Source organism: Phyllostomus discolor, chromosome 3 (assembly GCF_004126475.2).
Source record: "Phyllostomus discolor isolate MPI-MPIP mPhyDis1 chromosome 3, mPhyDis1.pri.v3, whole genome shotgun sequence".
Classification (NCBI taxonomy): domain Eukaryota; kingdom Metazoa; phylum Chordata; class Mammalia; order Chiroptera; family Phyllostomidae; genus Phyllostomus; species Phyllostomus discolor.
Genome location: NC_040905.2, coordinates 128,556,281 through 128,572,846, shown reverse-complemented (window position 1 = coordinate 128,572,846; position 16,566 = coordinate 128,556,281). Strand labels below are relative to the sequence as shown.

The following is a 16,566-nucleotide window of genomic DNA, read 5'->3' as shown; positions in this document are numbered from 1 at the left end:
AAGAGGCAAACATACATTGATATTTCTCTCCCTCTCTTTCTCCTTCCCTTCCCTTCACTCTAAAAATAAGTAAATAAATAAATAAGTATTTAATAAATATTATTATTTATTTTAAAAATATTTAATAAATATTTTTTAAAATGTAAGTGAAAGATGGTTATTGACTCTAAATAAACAGATTTAAATGGCAAGTCAGAAATTACTCTGTCCAATCTCCATTGCCTAAAAGGACCCCTTTAATAGTCCTTAATTATCTGTTTTTCTAGCATATTATGAAAATGATGTAGAAAAAATGAACCAAATTCAGGAGGCAGAGACACTATCAGTGAATAGGAGGAGGTCTATAGGAGAGAATTCAGAGAAACCGCTAAACACATCCCAACAGAAAGTCCCTGAAAAGAACATTAATGAATCATAGCAGTTTAAGGCTGATTAATTTCAGCAACTACATGCTGAGTCCCTATTAGGTGCTATGTGCAGAAAGCACAAAAGATGATTTTCAAAAAAGAAAAAGAGAAGTTCCCATCAAGAAATTTGAGGCAAGCCCATTTCATAAACTTGAAGTTTTTGGAAGTGAACAAGAAGCCATTGGAATACAGATGTACAGAGAAGAGAAACCTTTGTGAGGGCAGAAAGGAAAGGGAAAATGAGTAACTTTAGGGAACTGGGAGGGCTAAGAAACTAATCAATAAATGAGTTTACTGTTTTAAAGGACCTTGGTCTTGAATGTTACTATTTCAGAATAGAAATTAAGACTCAATCTGAAACACTGTATTCCTCAGTAACGAATATATGGAACTTGATTAAAATTAATATTTTAAACTAGTATAAACTATCAGTTTAAATCTATCTGGGTTTATACTTAATCTGTATACATTGATAAAGGCAGACCTACTAAACTGTTTCAAATACATGTAAGCAAAGAAAACCTTCCAGAGAAATGGTTCTATTATACACATTGAGTTAATAAAATAAATAATTTGCCCCAATTTTTCTAGAATTTAAACACTGATTTTTTTTGGACAAAACACATAAAAGGTCTTTCTTATGAGTTAAAATACAGATTATCTTAATCATGTAAAAATTTAAAAGCACATACAGCAAAGAAAGCAGATCTGATCAACTCTTGGAGGAAAGCATTCGGAGCTAACTTGTTAATCTGGTAAAAAGGATTTGGTATATTACTTACTATGTCCCCAAAAAGGCAAGCTATAAAAGATTATCTATAAACTGTACCAAAGCATTAAAACCTTTTTCAAAGAAATATGGAGATTCAAAACATATGAGCAGCAAAGGAATAAGATAAGAATTCTACAGTGTTTTTTAATCACAACATCTACTACCAACAGAAAGTAATGTTACTATAGTCATTAGCACTATTTCTGAGGTGCTGTTCTGCCTTCACAGTATCACTATCAATCTTTCTGTACTCACATAATTGGTCCTTCTTTAAAGGCGCCTAACTGTTCAAAGTCCTTCCGATAAAGCCTTCAGCAGCCCTGAAAGGGCCTGAGAGCAGTGACTTCACAGCCATCCACCATGGCATCTGACTCAGTCCCCTGGAGCAGTAGCTGCCTGGTCCTAAAGCCGCAGATACAAAAATTCTATTGTCTCAATATAAGTGTTTCATATTGTTTAAGAAATAAAATAGAAATACATGTAAAGCCTTAACAAAAACTAGGGACAGCCATAACTTATGTACTATTGACTATCCTTCAGGTACACAGTGGCACTGCATTCTCAACCAACCTACCAGGCAGAGAGTGCTACTTGTGTTAGACAGATGTAAAACCAACAGCCTGCATTGAAAAACCTCACCACCCAAGCAGATGAGGGGTGTAACTTGAATGTCTTTCATTATAAGACTGAGTTAAAACTAACCCTTGCAGGTATGCTATGTTATATCAAAAGCCAAAATATAATTCATTTACAGGGAATATTCCTACACACTATAAAATCTGCAATATTTTAAGGTGAAAGCCACAGAGTCTAACGCTCAAAAAACTAAGGACCCTTAAGAATGAAACTGAAGAATAGCTGTTTTAAAACTAACACATCTCTAAAATGGTTCTATCTAGAGATATTTCCCCATGTTCTCAGCATTGTTCTGAGTATACCCTAAATGTTCAATAAATACTTGTTTAACAAATAAAACACTGTATGTCATTCCCTCAAATGTTTGATTACCTCAAAGGGATTGTCCCATTTATATTTTTACTGGGGGAAGAAAACTTTTATGCCTCAGTCAAGTTCTACCTTCCTTTCCTTTTAATAAATTACAATGATACTGCATGTTATCAGCATTTTTTTATCATACCCATTTACATTTCTTACTAGTTTAAACAGATTCATTCTCATTGTTACAGGGTGCAGCCAAGTGGGAGGTCCAAAGTAGGGATTTGGAATGGGGTCCAGAACTCAAGGTGTCCAGGAGATTTTAGGATGTCCTCACCTCCCCCCCCAGGTGTGGGCTGGAGGAAGGGACAAATGGAGCAGGGCCATTGAGAGCTGTTTTGAATAGCAACAGCCTTGCAGCTACCCTCTGGTGTGGTCATTTAACATATCTATAACCTTTAACTGGTTACATAGATATGTTAAATAGCTGTGGCCAGGCTCTGAGCCAGGGGAATAGAAGTAATTTGCCCACCAAGATGTAACTGGGGAGCAGGTCCCCCAAATTACAGCGCCTGGCCTGCATGGGAGCTTGGAGATGATTGGCTCCATGACATGGGGCCACACCTGCCCAGACTTATGATAGCAGTCCAGTAAAGCTGGAAAGGTGTGAGTTCTGGCATGTGAGGCCGATTGTAGGAGGAGTCAGAAATGGGACGGAAGATTGGCGTGGGGATTTAAACCCAGACACGGCAGCCATTGTACAGAGGGAGAACCACACGGCTTTGGCAGAGTAGAGACTCCTGCAGCCCTGCGAGAGAGAATCACCATGCGGCTTTGGCAGAGTGGCGATCCCCCTCCCCGCAGCTCTGTGGGGAGAAGCACTTGGTTTTGGCTGAGTGGGGACTCCCATGGCCCTGGGAGAGAGGACCACGTTCCTTTGCCAGAGTAGGGACCCCCGCAGCTTTAGAAGGGGGAACCACCACCCGGCTTTAGCAGAGATCCCGGCAACACAGCTGAGGGTGCCAGGAACTAAGGGAGGCCTACCAGCCTAGCACAGAGTACTGGGAAGAACCAGGGGCTGCCTGAGCCATGGACTTCTATTTCCTTTCCCGAGATGTGGTACTCTGGACTGGGCAAAGGGGGAAGAAGGACTGTGTCTGTTTGTGGGTGTTTTAAGGGACTTTAGGAATTTTTTATGAAAACATTAGGTCACTACTTTAAGTTTGTATAGCATTAAATAAACATTTCCTTTCCTTTTCACGAATCTCTGGCATTGAAAGACATCTTTCCTACAGAGGACATAACGGACCTGGGGATTTTCTTTAGGTAACAGTATATCGTCCCAGGCCCCCCTTGTTTGTTCGGTAACATCATGGTTTAGAAATATTTACAATATGGAAAACACAGGACACTTTATCTTTTGGTAAGCAGTATAAATGGGGAAAACAAACACTTATCTTTCACTGCTGTAGATACCAATTTTAAAATACATTCTGTGAACACAAGTAGGCACTACTACAAACGCCAACCTTCAAAGCAAATGACACTTAACACTATGTACTGTGGCAGATATAGCTCGTTGATTCAACTATTTCTTTCAGCTACTGATACAGAATACACTGCTGCGGATAGGAAACCCAGTTTTTCCTTCCCAGATGAACTTTCATAAATATTTTTCATGTACTACAAACAAATATTTTCATGGCTCAAACTATTTTTTCAACTCCCAAAGCAATCTATATGCTACAAAAGTTTCTAATACTGACAAAGCCATCTTTTTTCTTGTAAATCAGTAAAAAAAAGACAAAGAGGAATTGTTGGCAATGGAATTCAAACTATGGGACACTTTATAATGGAAAATAGGCTATTTAAGGAATAATTAGGCTACAGTTTAATTTCATGATAAAATGTATTTACATACCAGCACAGAATATCCCTGGAACTTCACTCCTGACTATTACAGTCCGTACTTTCTTATCAGATTTTAAAGCATCCACAGCTTTTGAGAGCTAAACAGAAACAAGAAGGTAAGACAAAAAAGGGATAAATTTTTCAGATTGATGTCAACACTATAGCTTAATATTAGAAGCAAACAATTTAATCTTTACACTCACCATTTTTACAAGATTTTTACTGAATGAATTTTTGGCATAAGCTCTGTTTATTCCAAGCACCACAATTCCTAGTTAAGAAAAAAAAAGCACAAGCACTTGAGTTAGTGAATTTTCAGGGTACAGGCTCCCACACACGCAGCTGGTTAATTTGGGACTCAGGATCTTCCGCCTCTTTGAGGTTCACTCCAAGAGCTTACTTTCATGTTTACTTTTCTTTGAAAGCATATTTTTAAAAAATGTGGTAATATGTAATATACTTATAAAATCAATCTTCTGCTTAATATTCACTGCTTTTCTTCAGACTATTAGAGAAGAATTTTGTAACATCATGTCTCCTTCAATTTATCTCTTCTAAGCACCACTGAGGTATTTAAGTACAGTTAACATCATCAAGTCATACTAACTAGAGGGAAGGCCAGGCTTGCTAGTGAAAATCCTCAATTACAGCATGCTATTTAAAATGCGGTTTCATTACCTTCCCCTACATAGAGAAGGAATAGCTAACAAATCCTTGCCACAGGCAAGTACTGCAGGGTCAGCTTTTTTGCTAGTGGTATACATACCAGGTATTAGCTTCTCATTTACTCTTTTTGCCAAACTAACTCGTTTTCAATATTTCCATCCCAAATTTCTCTCCCCGTCGCATGTACTTAAACTAAAGGCACTTCCACTTAGAAGTCCAACAAGCAATTGAATCTATAGAAAAAAAAAAAAAGTTCGTTCTACCTCCCACAAAGCCCAGCTATCCCCAACTTTCCTAATTTTATCAGAGACCATCATCTTTAATAAATCCAGTCTCCCATTCCAACTGCTGCAGTCAGATTAACTTTCCAAAAACAATTCTATGCATAAAAGTCACCCCTTGCTTAAGTATCTTTGTTAGTTACTTCCAAAATATCTGAGTTTGAAGACCTTAATTTGCTACTCAAAGCCATATGCACGTGCACTCAACCATCCTGTCCCCTGAGTAAGCACAAATTTCCTTGTATAACAGAAATGCTTTCCACTAGGTTGGGGTAGGGAGAAGGTGGGTATGATCCTTATTTGTAACTGGGTTAAACTGGAGACAAAATGTACACACGCCTTCTCTATGCAAAAAACTGTGCAAACCCATTTTTCAGAAAAAGGACAAAAAGGCATTTTGTCTCATAGTAGAATAATTTGCAAGAATTCCAAACGGCCTCAGTATGGAGAGAATCATGAAGAACTGGAGTCTAGGCTCTACACAGCTAAGTGACCATGGCTAGACTCCAGTACTAAATGGCAACAGCACCGCTAATTGAGCACTGCAGTATGTGCTCCCTGTTTATTACCTCATGTAATCCCCACAACAACCCAACAGGTAGGTATGAATTTTATCCTTATTGAACAGATAAAGAAAGTGGGAGATGGAAAAGTTACATAACTACCTTCAGCTAGTAAGGCAATCTAACTCCACACTCGAATTTATGAAAGGACTATGCTACACTGTTCAAGCCTCAGTTTCCTCATGAAGAAAATCAAGTGGTTAACACTACATGTGTTCCAATATGTTTTCATTATTTCAAATGTACTGACTACACATTATGGTGCTCAGCCCTCAAAGAATTAAAGAGTCCAGGAAGAAAAGACAAACATTCATAAAATAATCATAAAAATGTACAATTCAAAATATTTTGCATGCTCTAAATGGTACTACAGTAACTATAACCAGAACTGATATGGTCTGGGGTCAAATGGAAAGCTTATGCAAGACAATGCTATTTGAGTTTAGAAAGATGAGCCGGAGTTGAGAAGAGAAGAGGGGCTGGATTCCACGCAGGGGCAACACAGGCGACAGCATAAAATAGTCATGGCCCCATCATGGTCCTGACGCTGAAAATAAGGAGAAGAGAGGCCAATGAGAGAAGTCACCACAGTCCAGATATTACCCTTACAGCTCCTCATAAAAAAATGAGAGTGACCATTGAAGGAGTTTTAGGTAGCATAAACACATCTACAACCATGGGAAAATACAGTTTTGATATCTGAAGGTCAATCAAAAGTGTATAAGGCTAGAAGCCCCAAGGCACAAGCTGTAATCCAGTCAAGAGATAAAACGGTTGGCTGAGGTTATTAAAATTAGAAATAGAAGGAAGTGAAGGTATCCAAGAACTTATTCAAGAGATAAAATTTTAAACGTGTTAAGTGATTGACTACATTGAGGATTGACTTCACTGGAAGGAAATGTTAGGGGTATCACTATGCGTTTGGCTTTAGCAATTGGATGAAAGGAGATGACAGTCAATGAGACAAAACAAAAACAAAAACAAAGATGAGGGTGGGGAGATAAAATTTATGAGTTTGGTTTTGAATTAAAGTGAATCTGAATTGCCTCTGAAACATCCAAGTTGACATTAATTCTAAGGGTATAACAGAGTAAAGTACTTGTCCTCTCTGACTCCATCTTGTTCAAGCCTGAGTTGTTCCCATGGCCTTCAGGCTAATAACTCCTGCTTAGTCTTGCATACAGACATGCTAATCATTAGCAGAATTCTGCTTGCAGCTAAAGTTTTTCTAAAAACAGCTATTTTCCTTTCCCTTGACATATAAGAGGCCTGAACTCCATATTTTCTTAAGATGGATTTGAGGATAAGAACTCCCATCTTCCCAATTGGTACCTTCTCAATCAATAAATCTTTCCTTACTCCAACTCTGACATTTTGAGTTTTATCCTCTCAGACCTTCAGGCACATGAACTTCATACTACATGCTTCTAAGCTAAGAATGTAGGCTCTGAGGGCTGATTGTTGGGGTTGACCCCATTCTGCCACTTACTATCTATATGACCTTTCACTAGTTATTTAACCTTTCTGATCATTAGTTTCTTACACTAACGAGTGAAGATACCTGTAGTTCTAAACTCCATGGGGCTGCTGTAAGAATTAAATAAGATATATACAGGATGGGAAAAAGTAGGTTTATAGTTGTGAATATATGAAACAGTTTCTTGTATTTCTTGTATTATTATTTATTAATTATTGTATTATTTCCCATACAAACAACTATAAACCTACTTTTGCCCCACCCTGTACAAAAAAAGCTTACAAAGTATTTAATTACTTTTGTTCCTTCTACCATGAAGGGACAGTGAGTGTTACGATAGTGTATGCTAGATACAATACTATTGACATTATTACTAACGTGTAAAATGTCATCGAGATGTTTTTAACATAGTTAATTCCAGCAGTTTTGGTCCCATGTTCAACGCCTGATGTTTTGGGCACATTCACCTCAAAGAGTTGGAAATTAGCTCTGCAATTTAAAAGAAATCATGTAGTGCCTAATAATTATACCATCAAACGTTATCAACGGGCGACTGATACCCCAATATGGAATGAAACCTTAGCTTTATTTAGCAGGACTATTATTTTGTTTTGTAATTGTCTCATTTTATTTCACAATTAATAGCTTCTCAAGAGTTCAACTGTCATGCATCCTCCTCATATAAACTAGCCAAAACAGGTTTATCAAAACTCAGAAAACATTACACATTCATATTCTAATCTTAAATCCCTGTTTTAGACTTTCCCAGGCTTTTGACAAAACATCATAAAAGTTTTTGGTGAATCCGTAACAAGTTCATACTACATCAACCCTGCTCCATAAAGTTCACACACAACTGAAAGACGAGCATACAGACTTGGATGGGACTTTAATACATATACATGAAAATATTTGACTTGTACAAAATTAAAATAATACACACAGAGTGAAAATCTTCCCTGGACCCCTGCGATTCCCCTCCCCAGAGATAGCCACAGTAATCTGTTGATATGTAACCTCCCAGAAAATGTTATTTGCATGCAGAAATAAAGAGTTTTATACTATAGTTTGGACTGTCATTGCTATTTTACATAAATGGGTTATCAGAGTATTGTCTACTAGTGCTGTTCTAATAACTAGATTCATACACATTTATTTTATTTGATCTTAAAGATCTTTCTACATTAAGACATTCGTTTAATTCATAATACTCTGTGAAATTGATTCCCATTATTTAGTCTCCTTTTAATGAGTACTTAAACTGTTCCTAAATTCTCCTAAATACTACAATGTTGCAATAAAAACTAAACAAAAACATTCTTGAATAGTTATACATGCACAAGTACAATATTTATCTGATAGGTATCGAGAACTGGAATTTCTAGGTCTGCGTATTCTTAATTTTGCCAGGCACTCCCCCAAAATATTGCCCTTATTTCTGTTCAATCAAGCCCCAATACCTATTTGTTCATAAAAGCAGACCCCTTGAATGAAACACGTCTTAGGACACATTTGGAAAATGTAAAGGAACATCCTGGACTGTCACCAAAGTTGGATCCAGGATTTGCAGGGCATGAAGCAAATATAGGGAGCCCTCTGTACGTAAAAGAATACAAAATTACAAAGATAAAATCAGGGACAAACATGAATATTAAAACCTTCTGAATTTTAAACCTTCCGAATATTTAGGAAATATTACTTTTTTCCCCTAGTTATGGGGAAAATAGGACACATCCTTCCCCACATATTTTAATTTATATTATCAATAATTCTGAAAAAATATACAAAATTAACCTGACATCAAGATCAATTCAAATATATTTTAAACTACTTCTACATTGTACTGAAACACCACTGTGCCAACAAATTATTCTTACATTACACATATTAATTTATTTATAAAGATGTTTAGGAGTCAGCTTCTTCAGACCAGTTAGATGTATCTGTGGCAATTATGTGTGCCACTTTGTACGGAATGACCAGATTTTCTAAGTCTAATTACATTCACTACATTGTCTATCTAGTATATTACTTGAAATTACTGATTAGGGAGAACTTCCACCTGACTTGATGTCAATGAGCATTGAATCTTACAATTTATTCTGTAGCCACCCTCTCCCATGTCCCAGTAGAGAATTCCTTTGACTCAATGTTTGTTAGGTAAAGCACAGCTCATTTGTAAGAATATCACATTTGCTCACTGACCAACTAAAATTTATCTTGGTATGTTATCCCTTTTTCAATTCAGGGTACTGTCTCAGTCTCTTATCACATAAAAATTAGTTTGGTATGTTATTACTAGCCCAGTATTAGTTTTTATTTTATTAACTATTTATACAATACCACCTGTTTTTTTTATTTTCCTCTACTTCAGGGGTGTCAAACTCATTTTCACCGGGGACCACGTCAGCCTCGAGGTTGCCTTCAAAGGGCCAAATGTAGAGTTCCTTACCCCTAGTTAAGGAGTAGTTACATTGATACAGTCCTAAAATGACATTCGGCCCTTTGAAGGCAACCACAAGGCTGATGTGGCCCCCAGTGGAAACGAGTTTGACACCCCTGCTCTACTTCTTAGATTAAATGACTTTTTGTCTTCTTACTTGTCTTAAATCCTAACTTATATTGTATTTTAGAATCACAGCAGAAAACTTACACATTACAATAAAATAGACTGCTTTACTGAAAGATACCTTCCTTTTGTTTTCATTATATTCTTATATTTAGGGATTTTTTAAAAAATTATGTATGTAGCCCTGGCAGGCGTAGCTCAGTGGACTGAGCACAGGCTGCGAACCAAAGTGTCGCAGGTTCGATTCCCAGTCAGGGTACATGCCTGGGTTGCAGGCCATGACCCCCAGCAACCGCACATTGATGTTTCTCTCTCTCTCTCTCTTCTCTCTCTCTCTCTCTCTCTATATATACATATCTCCCTCCCTTCCCTCTCTAAAAATAAATAAATAAAATCTTAAAAAAAATTAAGTATGTGAGTAGCTTATGTTATCTGTACATTTTCATTTCAGGTCAGTAAAGGGAGTCTGTCATTCAACATTTAATATTATAAGTCTCTGAAAATACATGGGAAAATAATGACATTTTATATCAGGTTTCGCCCAATTTTCTGAAGTACAATTGAGCTAAGCAAGTTTAATGACCATCTGTTATTTCTTTCATGGATTAACTATTCTTATTGTTTGCCTATCTTGTCATGAAGTTATCTTTTGCATTTTGATTAATTAGATTACAAATATTAACTCATTATTTATATTACAGATTTTTTCCCTATTGCTCACTTTTTAAATTAAACTTGTTTATGGTATTTTGTTTTAACTTTTATGTAGTATACCTCTGAAATTTTTGGCCTTAATATCTTCCTTAAAAATGATTTGCAATGAAAACATGTGCCTACACAAAAACTTGTACCATGATACTCAGAAGTATTGTCCAAAAATATTTAAAAAAATGGAAACAAGACAAATGTCCATCAACTGATGAATGAATAAACAAAATGAGGTATATACATGCAATGTAATACTTGTCAACAGAAAGAGATAAAAGATTGACACACGTACAATATGGATGAACCTTAAACACATAATGCCCAGTGAAAGAAACCAGTCAGAAAGGAGCAGCTATTGTATAACTCATTTACATGAAATGTCAACAGTAGGCAAATCAAGAGGGACAAAAGTAAAATTAGTGGCCCTGGAGGGCTGGCAGGGATAGAAGAATTGGGCAGTGACAGCTAAACAGTGTGGCATTTCTTCCTGGAGCAATGCAAGTATTCTATAATTGACTGTGGTCAAAACAGAATATTAGCAAGTTTAACAAATTCCCTTACTTTGTCAATGCCTTAATGAAAATGCTTTAGTATTTCACCATTTAATATAATGTTTGCTATACATATCAAATAGGTTTTTATCAAGTTGGGAAAACTTATTTCCATGTTCAAACTTGTATTTTAAAAAGACCACTCAGACCACAGTATATAGAATAGATTAGAAGCAAGGATGGGGTCTGTCCAGAAAAAGTCTATCCATTGTCAATATAACTACAATGGTTTGCACAACATCGATGTAACCTGGCAGCCAAGGAGAGTGGACTGGAATGTGCATGAGTGATCAATGATGACTTCACTGTACTTGTCAGTGGGGGCAGTAGACGCTGTTGAATGAGCATGTACACTGTGTGGCCACTGCATTCAAAATGACTGAGCCAGTAGAGCAACGAATCTGCATCAAATTTTGCATTAAGCTTGAACATTCCTCTGTGGAAACTATTCAGATGATTCACAAGGCCATGGCTATGGGTAACTGGTGATTGGCAGCTCCATCACAACAACACACCCACTGAGGCATCACATCTCCTGTAGAGTTTTTTGATGAAACATCAAATCACCCAGGTGACTCAGCCCTTCTACAGCCCAGATTTGGTGCCCTGCAACTTCTGGCTTCCCCCTCCCCCCAAACTAAAATCACCTTTGAAAGGAAAGAGATTTCAGACTATTGTCATTGAAATTCAGGAAAATAAGACAGCAGAGCTGATGGTGCTTGGAAGAACTGTGTGAGGTCCCAAGGTGCCTGCTTTTGAAGGGGACTGAGGTGTTGTACAATGTTTCTTGTACCCTGTATCTTCTTCAATAAATGTCTCTATTTTTTCATATTACATGGCTGGATACCTTCTGGACAGACCTCATATAGTAGGAAACTACAAACCAATATTAGTAATAGATATAAAGGTAAAAATCCTCAATAAAATATTAACAAGCCAAATCTAGCAACACATTAAAAGATGTATAAACCATGACCAAGTGGGATTTATCCCAATCAAATATACCACATTAAAGAAAAAAGAAAATTTTAAACCATGTGAGCATCTCAACTGATGCAGAAAATGTATTTGATAAAATACAACACATTTGAATGATTAAAAAATAAAAACCTCAAAAATGAGTAAAAAAAGGGAATTTCTAAACCTATAAAAGGCATTCATAAAAAAAACCCACAACCAGTATCATACTCTTTGATAAAAGAATAGAAATCATCCCCCTACTATAAGAAACAAGACAAGGATGTCTGTTTTTACCACTTTTAATCAGAATTTAACTGCAAATTCTAGCCAAGGTAATTAGGCAAGAAAAAGAAAGAAAAGGCATCTAGACTGGAAGTGGGAATGGGGGCAGGAAATAACACTATTTCCATTCACAGATGACGTATCTTCCATAGAGAAAATTTCAAAGAATCCACCCAAAATTATTTGAGTCAATAAATGAACACAGGAAAGATACATGATACAAGATCAATATAGAAAAATCAGTTATAGTTCTATTGAATATGCACTCTCAACAAACACTCCAAAAATGAAATTAGGAAAACAATTCAATCTGTAATAGTATCAAAAAGAATAGAATACTTAGGCAAGAAAGTTTAAGACTATACACTGAAAACTATAAAACATCACTGGAAAAATTAAGGAAGACCTAAATAAATTAAAGATATCCAGTGTTCATAAAAGACTTAATTGTTAAAATGGCAATACTTCCCAAACTGATCTACATATCTCTAATGAAATTCCAACTGCATTTGTTGAAGACTGACACTAAAATTTAAATGGAACTTCAAGGACCCCAAATAGTCAAAAACAATCTAAAAAAAAAAAAAAAGAAACTAAGTTGAAAGACAGATTTAGAGGACTTAATTGGGACAGTTTCTGATTTCAAACTTATTACAAAGCTACAATTATCTAACAGTGTCATACTGGCATAAGAAGAGACATGCAGATCAATGGATTGAATTGAGACTTCAAAAATAAACAATGGTCAATTGGTTTTACACAGGGTTACCAAGACTGTTCAATAGTGAAAGAATATTCTTTTCAGCAAATAGTGGTGAGACACTAGTCACCTGTAAAAGAATAGAGTTGGATCCTTTTCCTCGCACAATATATAAAACTTATCTCAAAATGAATAGAAGACACAATTTTAAGAACTACAACTATAACATTCTTAGGAGATACCACAAATATAAATCTTCATGATTTGGATTAGGCAACAGTGTACTAAACATGGCAACAAAAACACAAGCAACAAAAGAAAAAACAGATAAATCACACCCCATCAACATTATCAAGAAACTGAAAAAACAACCCAAAGAACAGAAAATATTTGCAAATCACATATCTATTATGGGGTTAATATCTAGATTATATAAAGAATTCTTATTTTCACAACAAAAGAAGATAACCCAGTGGAATGCTGAACAAAAGATTTAAATAGGTATTTCCCCAAAGGAAATATATACATGACCAATAAGCCCATGAAACAATGTTCGACATTATTTGTTTTTAGGAAAATACATATTAAAACTACAACAAGGTTTCAGCTCACAAACAGCAGAATAGCTTAAAAAAAAAAAAAGGAAGGGTGAAACAAGTATTAATGAGGATATGGAAAAATGGGAATCCTTGTACATTGCTGAAAATGTAAAATGGTACAGCTCCTGTGGAAAAGTGTGGTGGTTCCTCCAAAAATCAACATGTTTCCATTCCCAGGTATCTACCCAAAATAAATGAAAACATATGTTCAAACAAATAATTGTATGCAAGTGTTTAGCAGCATTATTCATAATATCCAAAAAGTAGAAACAAACCACATGTGGTATACTCATACAATGGAATATATTCAGCCATAAAGAGGGCTACAGTACTTGTACATGCTGTAACATAGATAAACCCTGAAAACATCAGGATGAAAAAGCCAGATACTTCAAGCCACATATTGTTTAAATCTATTTCTGTGAATCTGTGCAGACACATCCTCGAAGGCAAAAAGGAGATTGGTTAGCGGTTTCTGGAAATTTCAGGGAGAGAGAAATGAGGAGGGACTGAGGGGTTTGGATTTGTTTTGGAGTAAATGTAAGTATTCTGTAATTAGACAGTGGTGATGGTTGTACAACACAGTGAGTAAACTAAAAACCATTGAGTTGTACAATTAAAAAGATTAAAATGGTAAATTCTCTATTATATAAATTTCATCTCAATTTATCAAAAAAAAAAAAAAAAAAAAAAAGCACACTGGGAAATACCAACCAAGAAACTACTGCAGAGGTCCAGATGAGAGATGACAGTGCAAGGCTTTGGGCGATGGAGGAGAGATGGGAACAAGACTGCTTCTGGGGATATACGGTAAAGGTAATGTCAACATAACTATTATCAGTGATATTATAAGTCCTGTTTATAGTTAACCTATAGATAAAGACTTGACTAATTATAAGAGAACAAAATGTAATTATCATACTCTTGAATGATATAAACTAAAGTTACAAATAACAGAAATTGGAAGGTAGAAGATGAAAGAAAAATAGGAAATGTTTCATTTTCTTATCTTGCATCAAGAGGAGTTCATATCCTGTCTAAAACCAATTATACAGGTAAAACAATAAGAAAGGCAGTAAATAAAATGATCATTCACAGCAAGGACTCAAGAGATGTTTAATCTTTACTTTTGATGAAATGGCCTGAAAGTGAAAGAATAACATCCTTTCACAGTGCTTTTTATTTTAATTTGGTCAAATATATTGTTTTACTTAAAATATTTTATCAACTTCAGAAATTTAATACTGACAAACTGCATGTAATACAATGATTTCAACTTGCCTCTATCAGTAACTGAAAGATCCAGCAAGGCACAAAAACAGTTAAGGGTATAACTGAATGGAACAACACCATTCAACTACAACTTAAAACTACATCTAATTGAATATATAGCACTTGAGCCAACAACAGACTATACATTCACCAATGCAGACCGCATTCTGGGCCCAAAACACAACTTAACAAATTTTAAACAATAAACATCAAATTGAAGTATGCTCTTAGATCACAATGGAAATAAAGTAGAAATCAGTAACATTCAGACAACTGGAAAATCCCAAAATACTTGGAGATTAAGTAAGGTACTTCTAAATACCACATAGGTTAAAAAAAATCTCAAGGAAAACTTAACATATTTTAAATAAATGAGAATAAAAATACAGCTTAACAAAATTTGTGGGATACAGCAAAAGCAGTGCTTAGAGGAAATTTTATAGCACTAAATGCACATGTTAAGAACCATCGCAATTGGTGATCTAAGCTTCCACCTTAAAAACTTAGAAAAAAAGCAATTCAAATCTAAAATAATTGAAAAAAAAAGAAAAAATCAGCAGAAAGCAATGAAACTGAAAATAGAAAATAAGCAGGAAAGAATCAACCCATCAAAACCTGGTTCTTTAAAAAGATCAGTAAATTGATAAGCCTTTAGCTTGCCTAACCTTGGGAAAAAAGAGAAAATACAAATGACTAACATGAGAAATGAAAGGTCATCATTACTGAATTCCACTGACATCATCTACATGACAAAGGGGTAGTAAAACAACTCTATACCCACAGATTTGATAATTTAAGTAAAATGGGAGGTTTCTTTGAAAGACACAATCTATCAGAACTCACACAAAATATACGTAAATTGAATAGGCCTATATCAATTAAAAAAACTGAATCAACAAATAATAAGCTTCCAAAACAGAAAATATAAGATATAAGAAGAACAAAGTAGGAAGGATCACAATGTCTGACATCAAACTATATATATATTACAAGGTCACGGGTATCAAAACAGTCTGGTACTAGCATAAGAACAGACACATAGATCAATGGAAAAGAACAGAGAACCCTGAAATAAACCCAAGTCTCTATGATCAATTAATATTCAACAAAGGGGGAAGAAGCATAAAATGAGGTAAATATAGCCTCTTCAACAAATGGTGCTGGGATATCTGGACAGCTACAGCAAAAAAATGAAACTCAACCACCAGCTTACACCATACACAAAAATAAACTCAAGGCAGATGAAAGACAAATATAAGTCGAGACACCATACAAGTCCCAGATGAGAACAGAGGCAGCAAAATCTCAGATATTCTATGGACCAATATTTTCACTGATATATCCCCTAGAACAAGAGACATATAGGAAATAGTAAACAAATGGGACTTCATCAAAATAAAAGGCTTCTGCATGGATGAAGAAAACATTGATAAAATGGAATCAACCACATGGAAAAATATATTTGTACATGATACCTCAGACAAAGGTTTGATCTCCAAAATGCATAACAAACTTACACAACTCCACTCCAGGAAGACAACCCAATTAAAAAATGGGCAAAGAACTTCCAGCCAAGATGGAGAAATAGGTAGATATACTTTGCCTCCTTGCAAAACCAAAAGGACAGCAAATTTAAAAACAAAAAATAACCAGAACTGCCAGAAAACGGAACTGTATGAAAGACCAACAACCAAGGAGTTAAAGAAGCAACATTCACCCAGACTGGTAGGAGGGGTAGAGATGGGCAGCCAAGAAGAAAGGCGGACTCACAGCAAGGCAGCAGCTGGAGGACTGAGGCAGGCAAGGTGGCATTTGGCAGACCAGGTGATCCCCCATTTGAATGTAAATAAACCAGGAGTAACAACCGAGAAGCCAGAAAGACCTGAGACGGACCCCACAACCCAGGGTTCCA

The 16,566-nt window shown here is 35.8% G+C and overlaps 1 protein-coding gene across 5 annotated transcripts in view; it reads right to left on the bottom strand.

The window, feature by feature from the left end:
• Positions 1-16,566, bottom strand: part of AUH (AU RNA binding methylglutaconyl-CoA hydratase) — a 185,186-nt gene that overhangs the window by 160,459 nt on the left and 8,161 nt on the right. For 4 of the 5 annotated variants that reach the window (XM_028531499.2, XM_036021433.1, XM_036021434.1 and 1 more), the window contains exons 2-3: positions 4,230-4,297; positions 4,037-4,124 (exon numbers count right to left, since the gene is read on the bottom strand). The exons of the other annotated variant lie outside the window; for it this stretch is intronic. In XM_028531499.2, coding sequence (XP_028387300.1) covers positions 4,037-4,124; positions 4,230-4,297 — 156 coding nt within the window. The remainder of the gene's footprint in view (positions 1-4,036; positions 4,125-4,229; positions 4,298-16,566) is intronic. 5 annotated transcript variants of the gene reach the window in all.